The sequence below is a fragment of the Uranotaenia lowii genome, chromosome 3 (assembly GCF_029784155.1).
Source record: "Uranotaenia lowii strain MFRU-FL chromosome 3, ASM2978415v1, whole genome shotgun sequence".
In the NCBI taxonomy this organism is placed as follows: domain Eukaryota; kingdom Metazoa; phylum Arthropoda; class Insecta; order Diptera; family Culicidae; genus Uranotaenia; species Uranotaenia lowii.
Genome location: NC_073693.1, coordinates 129,819,823 through 129,833,841, shown reverse-complemented (window position 1 = coordinate 129,833,841; position 14,019 = coordinate 129,819,823). Strand labels below are relative to the sequence as shown.

At 35.9% G+C, this 14,019-nt stretch overlaps 1 protein-coding gene across 1 annotated transcript; it reads left to right on the top strand.

Moving 5' to 3' along the window:
* The first annotated feature begins 6,398 nt into the window (after positions 1–6,398).
* LOC129756733 (uncharacterized) lies at positions 6,399–12,231 on the top strand. Its single transcript, XM_055753729.1, has 2 exons — positions 6,399–6,545; positions 11,741–12,231. The coding sequence occupies exons 1-2, from the start codon at positions 6,531–6,533 to the stop codon at positions 12,191–12,193; spliced, it is 468 nt and encodes a 155-aa protein (XP_055609704.1). The 5' UTR covers positions 6,399–6,530; the 3' UTR covers positions 12,194–12,231.
* The last annotated feature ends 1,788 nt before the right edge of the window (positions 12,232–14,019 follow it).

Sequence of the window (14,019 nt, the reverse complement as noted above, 5' to 3'; positions counted from 1 at the left end):
CCCGGAGGCTGTACACGACGATGCTGACGAAGTTTGACTGCGTGGTAATGGACGACGAAACCTATGTCAAAGCCAACTACAAGCAGCTTCCGGGAGAGGAGTTTTATATGGCAAAAGGAAGGGGAAAGGTAGCAGATATTTTCAAGCACATAAAACTGTCAATGTTCGCGAAGAAATATCTGGTTTGACAAGCCATCTGTACATGTGGCTTGAAAAGCAGCATTTTCATAGCTTCCGGGACTGTCAACCAAGAAATTTACGTGAAAGAGTGTTTGAATAAACGTCTTCTGCCTTTCCTGAAGAAACACGGTTGTTACGTACTGTTTTGGCCGAATTTGGCATCTTGCCATTACGGTAAAAAGGCCATGGAGTGGTACGCCGCCAACAACGTACAGGTGGTTCCCAAGGACAAGAACCCTCCCAACACGCCAGAGCTCCGCCCAATTGAGAAATACTGGACTATTGTCAAGCGGAACCTAAAGAAGACTAAAAAAACAGCTAAGGACGAGTAGCAGTTCAAGGCAAATGGCTTTCTGCGGCGAAGAAGGTGGACAAGGTGGCTGTACAAAATCTGATGGCAGGGGTTAAACGTAAGCCCGGTAATTCGGATTTGGAAAAGCCTAACTGAATATTTTTCCTTAATTTTATATGGGAGAGTGGGGAATCATGGGCCACTTTTTTTCGTTGTTCCATAACTTCTTTATTATAAAAGATACAATGAAAATAAAAAATTGTATGGTTTTCTACATTTTCAAGGTATCATAAGGTATTTTTTTTTAAATTTTTTAATAAGTTATTTTCCCCAAATTCTGACTGTTTGAAAAAAAGCAATATTTTTTGGATTTTGAAAAATGGTGGGGAATCGTGGGCCACCAAATCCAAATTGACCAAATACCATGCAAAGTTGATGAGTTGACCCAAAACTGTGATTTCCTAATTCATTTCGTTAATTAAAAGCAATTTCAGATGATAAAATAAAAAATAGAGCTGTGTAAGATCGCATAGATTCCAAAACCTGGCTCGCGAACGTTTTGGCAAAATTTCTTATATAGGATGGACAAAATATGTTTCATAACTCTTCATTTGGCTAAGAAAACTTTGCAGATAGGTAAAACGTATTTTAAGTTCTGAATGTGTATAAAAACATAAAAATATAGGTGATTCAAGATGTGTGGCCCACGATTCCCCACAAGCTATGATTTGCAAATTGGTTGCGTTTGTGTGACTTATTGATGTTTCATCAAAAATTCCTTTTCCACGTGAAAGATCATGACAAAACTAAGATCATAAGCGTATGAGCATATTTTTGTTATGCACTTTAGGTTCCCCATCGATGAAATAAGCGGGTGTTTTTTTAATTATTTAAGTAAATTTCTCTAAATTTTTTTAGCTTGATAAATAAAAGAAGCATATGATGCGTATTTCAGTCAACAACATATAAGAATACATGCTCACGCGAAGCGACGACGATGACAGTTGGTTTGAGATTTTTATCTCAACACACATCTGAGATATTAAAAGTGGCCCACGTTTCCCCATGGCCCACGATACCCCACTCTCCCCTACTAATTGAACTTGAATAAGAAATTTAATTTGATTTTTTAAATAAACGATTTTACCGATTTGCACGCATTTTCCCTTGGCCAAATTTTGACCGTATCACCCTTAAAAGCCATGTGACAGGTGTTAAATACTCACAATGGTCAATAGAATAAGCAAAAATAAAATCTAAAAGCTAGCATCAATTATTTTATTACCATCAAAGGGTTTTGATGAATTACACAAGGCCACATAATACACATTTTTCCAAGGTGTAAAGAATTTAAGAACTACATAATTATGATTAATCTGATTAATTCGAATATTCAATAAGTTTTTTTTCTATCAGCTTTTGGTTTTAAAACAACTTCAAAATTTTAAAATAAAGGTTTAAATTAATTATCAACTTTCCTCAAGACCGCAAGTACTGCTACACTGCGGAAAACGTTATAGATAATTTCTATTTGTTCCCTTCACCCTTTTGAAAAATCGGGGAGTTTTTACGATTTTTTAAAAAAAGAGTTTAACCAGATTGAAATTTTGATATCTTAAGTAAACATCAAACCGTGTAGCAGGATTAAAAAAAAGTTGAATGCAATGAAGTCTGTTTTTCAAATTTTCTTCTCACTAGTCAGTAATATGAGTCATGATAGTTTTCATTTTCTTTTAAACTGTTGAATTTGAATTTTATTTTCAAGATCAGTTTTTATTATATTCATCAGAAGATTATTCACTAATTAAATAAGTAAAACAAACAAATTAAGGATCAGTTTTATTTATTTATTGAAGATTTCTAAGTTCATCAGTTATCAATAATAGATTTCACTGAAAATTAAACTTAACATCATTTTAAAACTCATAAACATAATTTTACCAAAACTAGAGGTGACAGAAAAAATCTCACACAATATCGGAGTTAAGGACGCTAAAATCTACCAATTTTTTAGAATCATAGGCTCCAAAATGCTGTTTCCTTTAGTAATATATTTAATTCTTTAAAAAAGTTTTTAAAATGTCAAGATATATTTATTAAAGATTTTTCTTCTGATTTGTTAAAAAGCTAATCTGTTCCATTGGCTTGTGATATAGCTCAGTTGGCCAGTCAGTTGCCATCGATTACGATAAGTTTTTCAATGACTGCCCGCCAGCTGCCTCGTTTATATAAGTCGCGAATGACATATAGATGTTAAAACGACTATGATCGTAACGAAAAAAATCTGTTCTTATTTCATATTTAGTTTTGATTTCCCAATAAATATACCTACAATGTTTGAAAAAATCATTTTTTAGTTTAACCGATTTTTTCAATTCAGAGTTTTTAAATTTTTTGTAATATTTTTAATGAGTTTGTCTTTCTTTATTAATCCTGAATTTTTGTGTTTTGAAAAGATAATCATCTTGGAAGTCTTGTAACACTGTTACATGTTGTAAATAATTGCATAGATATATTGTATACATTTTCTTAACTGTTATTTATTTATTTATTTATTTAATATTCGTTATTTATTTATTTAATATTCATTATTTATTTATTTAATATTCTTTATTTATTTATTTAAGATTCGTTATTTATTTATTAAATACTTTTGTATAGTTTTGTTACTTATTTATTCGTTATTAGATTACCAACGAAGAGCAACTAGACCAATAAGCCTTTCCACAAAAAGAATAATTTCAAACTATTCGTTTCGAGCCAAACGATCTTGCATGCAACTCCGCATACTAGCTTTTTCTCAAAGGAAGTCGAACTCATAGGTTTTAACATGGCGTTCTTGATTTGGCGTCGCCTTCTGAATTGGACCTAGTAAATGTTGAGATTCAAGGGCGGATCGGGATGAGAAGGAAGATTGATGTTATGGGGGAATGAAAGGGATATTGCCAACCCGTGCCGAGAGCGTATATATGACAAGAACCGACGCTCGAAAGGTCGATGACCGTCTTCGGAGATCATCGGATTTCCTTTGAAATAAACCAAGATTTTAAAAAACTTGCGACCTAACTGAGGATCCCAGGAATTCACCTCTTTCACTTTGATCCTGCCCGTGAGAAAGGCCGTAGCGAGTGTTTGTTTTTTTTATTTGTTCCGCGTGTAGTAAATGTAATGTAACACGTGAAGTGCCTCGCTTGACTAGACTTTAACCGTTCTAAATTATTTTGTTCCTCAAAAACATTATAGCGCAGTTAGCTAGCTAGTTGTTGTGCGTGTGTTTTTAAATCGTGTGCAAACCGTCAAAATAAAAAGGTAAAAATCTTTATGATTCTGTGTGTTCTATACTGTGTGTGCTAATTTCTCTGTTGAACAGCCGTTCGACGGCTTTTTATGTAGGAAGCCACCACAACGCTTCTAGCGATACACAACCACCACTCGAGCCCGCTATAGGTCCACGGTTCTGGAAACAAGGTTTTCCCGGCTCTGGATTGCCGGAAGTGAACCACCCGTCAACACGTGGTTTCAGTGGTCTGGCCCGTTACACCCCTTCCAGGCCACCAAACATCCAGTTCCTTGATCGAAATCATCACCGCTAAACTTCATCAGCATCGACACGCCGTAAGGTTATCCGTTCCCGGTCTCTGAGTCCGTCGGTGATATTCCGCCAGCAGAAGGATCTATTTTCGGCAACCGGCCGACCATCAACTCTACTTTGCCGACGTAAGCCGAATGGTACTGTAAGTACAGAAATAGATCATACCCATGCGCATGTGAGGAGATATTTTTGGCCCACTATAATTAATTAGCCACACACAGTTTTGGAAACCCTTCCGATCTGAGGTTTCCCAGTTGGGCTTAGCCAATAACAGCCCATTCTGAACCAAAAGCACACGTAGGGAAAGTAATAGTAGGAAAAGGAACAATAAAGTCAAAATGTAATCCTAGGTAAAACCAAATAAAATAACTAGAATAAGATTTTGTAAAACCATGTAAATACGTTCTGATCTTGTTTTTTCTCGTTCGCCAATATACGACACAACATGTCTCGTCAACCCACTAATTAAATCACCTTACTTTCCCAGAACTTAAAGTCGAAATTGAGAAAGTCGTTTCACGTGTTCTATCCGTTAGTTTATAGTCTAATTTTTCCTGTAGTTTATTTTCTTCTACTTCGGGACGAACTGCTCGAGAAATCAGTTCCCTCGCTTACGCCTCGATCACTAAGGGGAGAAGGGGAAAGTGAGTTCCTCCTGTGACGAGAACGCAAGCGTGTGTTTTTTCAAACGGATAGACCGTGGTTTGCGTCCCAGCTACCTCTTCGAATCGAAGGTGTAACTTCCGGAGTAATTTTCTCTAACGTTGGTCTTCCCGATTGTTCCGCATCCGTTTTTGGATCTTTAGGAAAACCCGCCCTGAGGTTGGGATTCTCGCCGGACAACAAACCTTGACGAGCGGTCCTCGAAAGAGGTGGCGCTTAAATCGCTCGTTTACGAACGCAACAAAATATTCAGAGATTCTCATCCCTAGTCGCACACGTGCGTACTTACACTGGCATCCCGCGTCTGCTACAGTCTAAAATCTGAATCTTTTGGTACGAAAAATATAATTTCTACATTTTGTCCTAGGAATCAATATGCCAAAAGACGACGACAAAATATTCAGAACTTTAATTTTTGAACTACAAAAATCGCACTTAAAATTTATAATGTTTGACTGTTTTTTTTTATTTTTTTAAATTATCATTCTTGAATCAATCATACCTTTTTTTAATAATTTTTGTGTGCAATGTTAAGAAAATTAGTATATGCTTCGTGCTTTCAATGTTTATAACAAAACATTCTTGAGCAGTAAGTGTACATCATTGAAAAATATTGAGAACATCAGAGGACCTAGGTTGCTGCCTTGTGGGACTCCAGAAAAGTTGGTGAATTCGCTGGACTCACAGCTGCCTAACTTAACGGTTATTTTCCTGTATTTTAGATAGGATTTTAGCCATTGAACTAATTCGCTTGAAAATCCCAGCCGTTGTAGTTTGCCTAGTAGAAGTTGATGATTGACTCTATCAAGGGCGGCTTTCAGATCTATATCTATTGTGTCGATCTGAAACCCATCCTCAATTGCTTTTAGACAGGTGGAGGTAAACAGCAGAAGATTCGTAGTTGTCGAATCCTGGCTCGAATCCGTGTCTCATGATACATATGCTTTACAATTTGTGAGAATTGTCGTTGATATCAGTATTTCTATGAGCTTAGAACTTGCGGAGAGCGAGGTAACGCCACTGTTATTCCGAACGTCCTGTTTGTCTCTAATTTCACACGATCTAGCTGCAATGATCAGAGCTTACAGGACTGTGCTTCTAGATAACCCTTTTTAAAAGAAGTTGGGAGCAACATTCCACTTACAATTTCTCCTGCTTAAAATGATAAGTTTCCTTCAGTATAGCTAGTTTCATACATTTGTAGGTACCCCACTCAAATCAAATGCAATCGATCGTTCCTATCCTCCTTGTTCGATGAATGTTATATCGGTGAAACACGAATGCCATAGTCATGCTGAAGTTGCTATAATAATAAAACAGAACCATTTGACGTAACTTATATTTTCATCAATAAATGTAAATAAGTTTCAACAAAGGAACGCAACATTTCATGAATTTTTCAACATTTTATTGATTGTACAGTACATTACAACTAATTGGGAGTTTCCAACGAAAAGCGATCTAATGATCAGCATTTAGCTAACATAATCAAGATTACATATGATGATTCTTCCAGAATCACAACTTCCAATCAAAATAAATATTAAGAAATAAAAAAATTACATCGTCACTGTGCAATCGATCAATGTATATGGATGGGATTTTCCCTGCCCATGTTTTACAGACAACGGCTCTCCTGACTGATGATAGTTCCACCGCCCGAGATCAATATGTGTAGGTTGTAGGTGCAATCAGAATTTGCATCTCGTATAAAATGATCAACTTTTGCCACCGATCGATTCAGTAACGAACGTTTGCTTGCATCCAAAAGTAAGATTTCCGCATCCTAGAAAACCGTGCAGTATGAACAAATTTGTGGTGAGTGATGTTGTAAACAAACAACAAGTGCTGCTACTGGGTTAAGATTAAAGTGTGTTGTGTTGTGGTTCGATTGCTGATAGGGATGCGGTTCCGGGATTGATTAAGTTGGGGAACCGAAAAGCTGAAAGGATTTTAAATGAAATTAATAGATCTGGAAATTCAATCCTGATCATAATTGATCCTAAAAAAGGTTTTAATTGTAAAAGTGATGATTTGTTAAACTTTCCACAAAGTTTTACCACAAATCAGTGATTTGGTTTTTCATTTGTGCCTAAAAACCAAAAATTGTCATAAAACCAGCTTGTCTAATCCAGATTTCACACCTCGTCCGTCATTCAAGTTTATATTCAAGAAAAGCTTGAAGCTTGAGCATAAATCCAAGGGTGCTGTTACGATAGTATTCCAGGGATAATTGATAGTATATTCTGAAATCTACATAATGAACCACTTAGATCTAAACCACGTATAGTATGCCATACATAGTGTCTTCATTTTTTTCAATAAAAATGATTTACGACTTTTTTTTTGACAAATTAGTACATAAGTGTTTGGAGTACTTTTCACGCTTTACCAAACATTTAAACATGGCTTATTACTATTTGTACTGTTTCCAAAATAAATCTCAGTTATGTAGAAGATTTTTTATTTATACACTACATATTTAAAATATTTTCATGGTAATTTCCCCCAAATTGAATAATTATTTAAATATTAACTTTGAAATCGACAATTTGAATTCCAATAATTTTTGTTACTGTTGTCATAGACTGAGTCGATTTGGGGTCATTTTTGAATTTCTCAAACCCTGGGGTCTTAAAAGCTTCGTTTTGGCTCAAAACTTATCCTTGATTTTTTGCAGAATTTTTAGGTAACGTTTACATGAGTAAATTTGGACTTTTAGGTTTGTATGGGAAAATTTAATATTTTGTACTGAAAAATCATCATCATTTTTGTTTCTTCTGTACAACAGAGCCTGCTAATGGTTTTTGTGCCAATTTATAAATTCTTCAAAGGAAATTTTCCGCTGAACAACTTTGTCGAAGACCGTAGCTTCGTATCTTATTAGACAAAAAAGTTATTAGCTGTTTTACAGGGGTATGTCTTTTGGAATGAATAAGTAATAAAATCAATTGACACCACTGCTTGTGCCCGCCAAGTATTGCATGAAAAGAAGTTATGCAATACCTCGCAAAGCACCCCGCAGTGGTGTCTATTGAATTTATTGTTTATCAATGCCAAAAGACATACCCCTGTTAAACAGCTAATAACTTTTTTGTCTAATAAGATACGAAGTTACGGTCTTCGACAAAGTTGTTCAGCGGAAAATTTCCTTGGCACAAAAACCAGGCTCTATTGAACAGAAGAAACAAAAATGAAGATGATTTTTCAGTACAAAATATTCAATTTTCCCATACAAACCTTAAAGTCCAAATTTACTCATGTAAACGTTACCTAAAAATTCTGCAAAAAATCAAGGATGAGTTTTCAACCAAAACGAAGCATTTAAGGCCCCAGGGTTTGAGAAATTCAAAAATGACCCCAAATCGACTCAGTCTTCTGTTGTCATTATTTCAATTCATTTAAATGGAATGCAAAATAAATATGTCTTGCGTGTATAAAATGTTTATTGAATAGAACTCAAACCATCTTGATATCCTTTTTTTTTAATTTAAAACATTTTGATTAAAGCTTAGAAATTTACAGTTCACATTGCAAATAAATTTTGAAAGACTTGAAATAACATATTTCCATATTCTTTCAAATCTTATTCCTTATTCGATGATTTCTTTCCTCAACTCAAATATAGTGTGATTTACCTACCGTTTCACAGCTTGGATCACAATGAATCTGGAAGCCTTAAAACGGGTCCATCTCGGAGCTCTGTAAACGAAATAAAAATGTTTTGTATTTTAAATGTAGGGTTTTTATTGCACTTCAAAGGAAAAATAATAAAAAAAATATTCCGATGTTTTTTGATGAATTTTCGAACTTTTCGTCGAGTACCACTCATCATAGTTTGGACATCCTATTCGCTGACCTCAGCGGCCATTTTGTTCCACAAACTCCTCATCTCTGTTGCATCCCGAGTCGTTCCACCATTCTTCTTAATCTTATGCTTGACAATTACCCAAAATTTTTCAATTCGGAGTCCATGGTCTTTTCACAAAAACCGGGGTTTTTTGTCCGCAGCTGCAAATACCTTTGCCTTATCGGCAAAAACGAATTCGAACTTGCCGAGGACATCACCCCGACCGGTTCATGCACCACTACAGTGGCTATATAAAATTTTTGGCCAGGATTTTGCGATTTTTGAACTCGACCACGTCGGGTTTTTGAAGGTGAGTGTCCAAAATTTATTTTCGTCTCGCGGCTTCAATCACGTATAACTTTTTTGGAACAAAATGAATCGCAATGAAATTTTCAGCACTGATAGAGGAAACATTTCCGAACAAAGTACTGTCAAAACATTCCAGATCCAACAACTAGGAGCGCAATGGTATAATAAACAGTGCGTCCAGATTCATCGTGATCCATGCTTTCAGCACATGATTTTTTTTATGGTGTATTTTAGTGATTCAAAAGTTAAAATGTTCGAAAAAAGTGACATTAAAATTTAAAAAAATCAATTAGTTTGTCTGTGTCCAAAAGTTGCACAAGCAAATTTTATGTCGTGCCTAATGTTGTTCGATTTTTCCAATGCACATAAAACATCAATCTAGCAATACGAAATTAATAGCGCCCAGGGATGATGAAATAGGGATTTGATTTCTTCAGCGAAATTGTTCGATTTAACATGGAGCATATTTTGGTTATAGGGCGTTTGCACAGTGCATTAGTATAAGTAAGCCGTTGGGCAAACAAATGTGACAGCCTCATGTTAAATGAATACAAATCGACTACAGAAAGATATTTTTTAAAGAATTAATGAAAATTATTGAAAAGTTTCTTATGTACAACACATTTTTCGAAAGCTAGATCATTTTTTGACTTGTTTGTGATTTTTTTTTCTAATTTTGAGTGAAGTTTTTTAACAAAAATGAAGACTTTGTACAGGATATGAGCGTTTTTAGTGAAAGCAGGACAAATATTGCTCAAGTTTATTAATCAATTTCAACACGAAAACTCTTAACATCATCTTCCTGGTTCTAAATTTTATATGATAGACCCAAAAACGTGAACAAAGGATCCGGGGGAACCGTTTAATGTGCTTTACAATGATGGTTGGCTTGTTTTTCATTTTTTGTTTTGCTTGGTTTCCCACTGATATCTAATAAAATAATCGCAGATCGTTTCCACTTGTTAGCAAATGATCCGAAATATACTTTTTGAATTTTTTTTAGAGAAATTCAGCATTCATTTAAGGGAAAACCAACATTTTGGTTGAATTTTGCTTTTTTCGCATATAAAAACCTCTAATGTGTGCCCAACAGACCTCTTGTATGTGTGTGTAGCAAACGCCCTATAAAACTTTTGCCGGACCCTTGGTCCTGAGTCCTGAGTAGGCCTTGGTCGGGTGCGGACGCGTTTTTCTGACACTTTGTTGCTAGGGTTGTTTTTCGGTTTCTCATCATTATTTAGTTGCTAGAAAGCTAAAAATATTCCCAAAATCAGGAATAACTTTTTTTCTGGTTCCTTCGCGTTTCAAAGTGGCATCATTCTATATTCTGGAGTAGCCGGATGATGCAGGGCCACTAAATCACTAAATATGCACCGCTTTCATAGCACGATGTGCATCGCGAATTCAGCTATATATCTATAAATTGGTGTGTTCGTTCCAATATTTTGTATATGTATTGTATATATTATCGATCTTTTTCATCGATTACAAATTTAAAATAGCTTAATTCTATCATTGGAAATTAGTGGGAGGGCAGGACAGGGCATCAAACGATCGAAAAACTGATATACAATGGATTGTGGGTTCAAGTCAGCCGGAGTATCTTGGCAAATTTGGAGTCATGTGTAAGGTACTAAGGTACCTTCCAAGATTCTTTATTTATTTTGAACAGTTTAAAGGGAGCGAGATGATTCAAACCTGACCCAAGCCAGTAGTAACGGACCCCTTGGTTGTATTGCAAATTATTTTTGATGAGTTAAGCATAAACAATATTTGAATGTGCGATCGAGACTGCCCGTACCGCCTCGGGTCGAAAGACCTATAAGCTACTGGTGGGTTCTCATACATACATACATACACACATACATACATACATAAAACTTTTGCCAAAGGTCCACAGATGGCGAGATAAAAATGCTTAAAAATTTATGTTATTCAAATTAGAGCTTTGATGTCTTGAACATAGTTGTTTACCTGATCAAAATACATAAGTTTGTCGAATATGCCAAAGTCCTATTACATCACCATGAGTTATGAGTTACAGTCAAAGTTAAAAAAATACCTTGAAAACCAGTTATATGAATCTGACACATTGTAGGTTAGACAAAGTGGTTTGCTGTCTTCAAAATAAAGTTGTAACAAGTCAAGATCTACAATTGTCTCATACATTATGAAGGTTATAGAAGACGCTGAAGCTCTTCTCTTCTGCAATGGTTGAACATTTTAAAAACAAATTTAAGGCTCGGCCACCATGTGATCAAAGAGGGTGATATTTGTTACGGAAGTTTATTATGAGAGCAACAAGTTCAAATGCAATCAAAATTGGAGACGGTTCCTTTTGATGGGGGTCTCCCATATAAACCGTTTAATGCACCATTGGAAAATTCGGACCCAAAATCTAAAAAAAAATCGAAGCCACCGGTTCGAGGTACAGAAACTTAAATCTGCAGCTGAACTAAACCGGAGCCATCTGAGTGGAATGTTTTTTTACCTTATTCGACCAGTATTGAGTTTTTTTTCGCTTTATTTGTGTGTCCTATCAACATAAAATATTATGTCATTGAAATTCCATAGAATGATCTAAAGGTATTTTATACTTAATTTTTTTTAAGTGCCCATTTGCAAGTGCAAAGATAAAAGGAACAAAAAACTAAATAAATATTTGCAATCGGATAGTCAAAATTATTCAAAATAAGCCTAACACAAAAAAAAAGAGGATTTTGGTTTCTCTAACAGGATTTTCTATTAAGTTTAGATTTAATTATTTTCAAAAATGTTGTGAGAATCTGGTTTCAAATAGATTTCCTAGAAGTTTAATTTTTAACAACTAAACGTCCTTTTTCTTTGTCTACAGATCCTTACCCTGTGCGTTGTTCTGGCCGTTGGTTTCGCTAAACCGTCCGGCGGATACGGTGGCGGTGGCGGCGGCGGTGGTGGTGGATATGGAGGCGGTCATGGTGGTGGAAACCAAGGCGGAGGTGGTGGTGGAAAATATGGCGGATCCGGTGGTCACATCAGCAGCGGGGGAGCGCACGGAGGGGGAACCGCATCCGAACTAGCTCTGGCTACTCCCGTGGGAGGTCACATTGGAAGCCAACAGCACGGATCCAGCAGCGGCACAATTCACAAGCAACCTCTGCTCGGACAGGGCGGACACGGACAGCTGGGCTACGGACAGGGTCAAGGTCAGGGCCAGGGACATGGTCATGGTGGTCATGGTCATGGAGGCCATGGGGGTGGTGGTGGTGGTGGTCAAGGACACATTCACAACCAGGGCCAGGGAGGTTATAAGAAACACGGATATTAATATTATGATTTGAAACATTAATAAACATAAAAAATCGATTTACTTTGCGTTCTCACTTCAAATCTGTTTATTCTCACGTGGTATCTGAACTCATTTTAAACTTACCGCTAGTGTGCCAGGTACTCTAAAACGCATATCTCAACTACAATGAATTTAATAATTGGACATAATTCAACCAAATTAAACTCAACAATTTCAGTAACTCCAAAATACTAAATTTGTATGATTTGGTCCAGAAGTCCCTGGGATGAAAGTTGCCAAATTTTGGTGTTTCCTACCAGAGATTTCTCCGAAGTCCTTAATTTGTTAACAATACACATCCACCAACAACAAAACTGAGATGGACCTGACGACCTTTCGTATGCAAGCCGTTTCTGGAGTATCCACAGATAACCTGAAGTTTTATCAATATGTACATGGTTTTGAACCGTTGTACAATGGGGAAAAAAGTGTATAAACCGCGAAGAAATTCAATATCTTCCGCATTACATGAACCAAATTGTGTGAATGGATAGAACCGACACTTCGTCATTCGACACGAGCGTGCACGCGAGTCAGTCAGTCAGACAGCGTGCAAGTGAGCCAGCCGAGTAATGCGTGCGGTTCCCGCAGCTGTTAGTGATTCGTTGGGCCATCAGTTCGTCTTCCGGGCTTCGGAGCTCCGGACTGGTCTGTACACAAATCTTTGAAAGTATACTCCAGTTTGCGATGCGTGAAGTGGCTGGAATTGCCTGCGTTCGATTCCTTGAATTAAGAACAAAAGATGAGTCTCATTTGGTTCAGATCTTTCAAATCAGAACATGATTTTTTTCTGAATTTATTGAAAAATGTTGGGGAATAGTGGGTAAAACAGCCATAGCTCCATTTTCAAATGCGTGTGGTGGCTCAAGCAGCCTTCAATCGAATCCTCAAAAAATATTACAAAACATAAATCTCATTTGGTTTTAAAATTTTCAAGTACGAACATGCTTTTCTGCAATATGTAATGCGTGCGATGCACAGTGGTCCAAAAGGGCCTGAAATGGAACTTTTTTCCTTGTGACTTTGTCTTTCATTTTAGCTATTAGATGTCTTCAGAACATTTACTAGTAAGATTGTTTCCCATAACGTGAAAGTATCAAAAATTAGTCACAGCCTACTACGATAAAAATAAAAACACTAACTTTTTTGTTTGAAGAGATAGAGACCAAATTTGTTCTACAAAGTTGTAGATATCATCAAAATATGAAACTTTGTTGAAATAACAAAAGCTTTATCTGTATTCAGTGCAGAGTTATAAAGCTTTTAGTTTTAAACATACTTAAAATTTGTTTTTTGTACTTAACTATTATAAATTTTGAACTTACATAAATATGATGTTCACAACATTTTTTGCGATACTCAATACACACATTTTGCACTAGATCTTAAGTCTCTACGACCTTGTCTTCCGAAGTTATCGCAATTTCAAGTTTTATTTTTGCTTAATTCCACGAATTTCTAGGGTAAAATGGGGCAAGTGGATCCAAAAACTAAATACCACATCTTGAAGTATAATTCAAGTACTACAAACTTAGCCAAAAACTACTTGTCTCCACGCGCCCGTTTTTGAGTACGGTCGGCATAAATTTGTTGAATTCTTAGATTTTAACGAGAAAATAGAGTTTTATTGTCATCGTTGGAATAAAAACATGCTTAAAATGCACATAACTTTATCAGTTTTCAACTGAAATCATCAAATAGCACATCAAAACGCATTGAAATTTTATCACCTTTTCAAATTTAATATTTGAAAAAAAATTAACAAAAAGCATTTTCAGTTAAAACCGTAAAAACGCTTTAAAAAT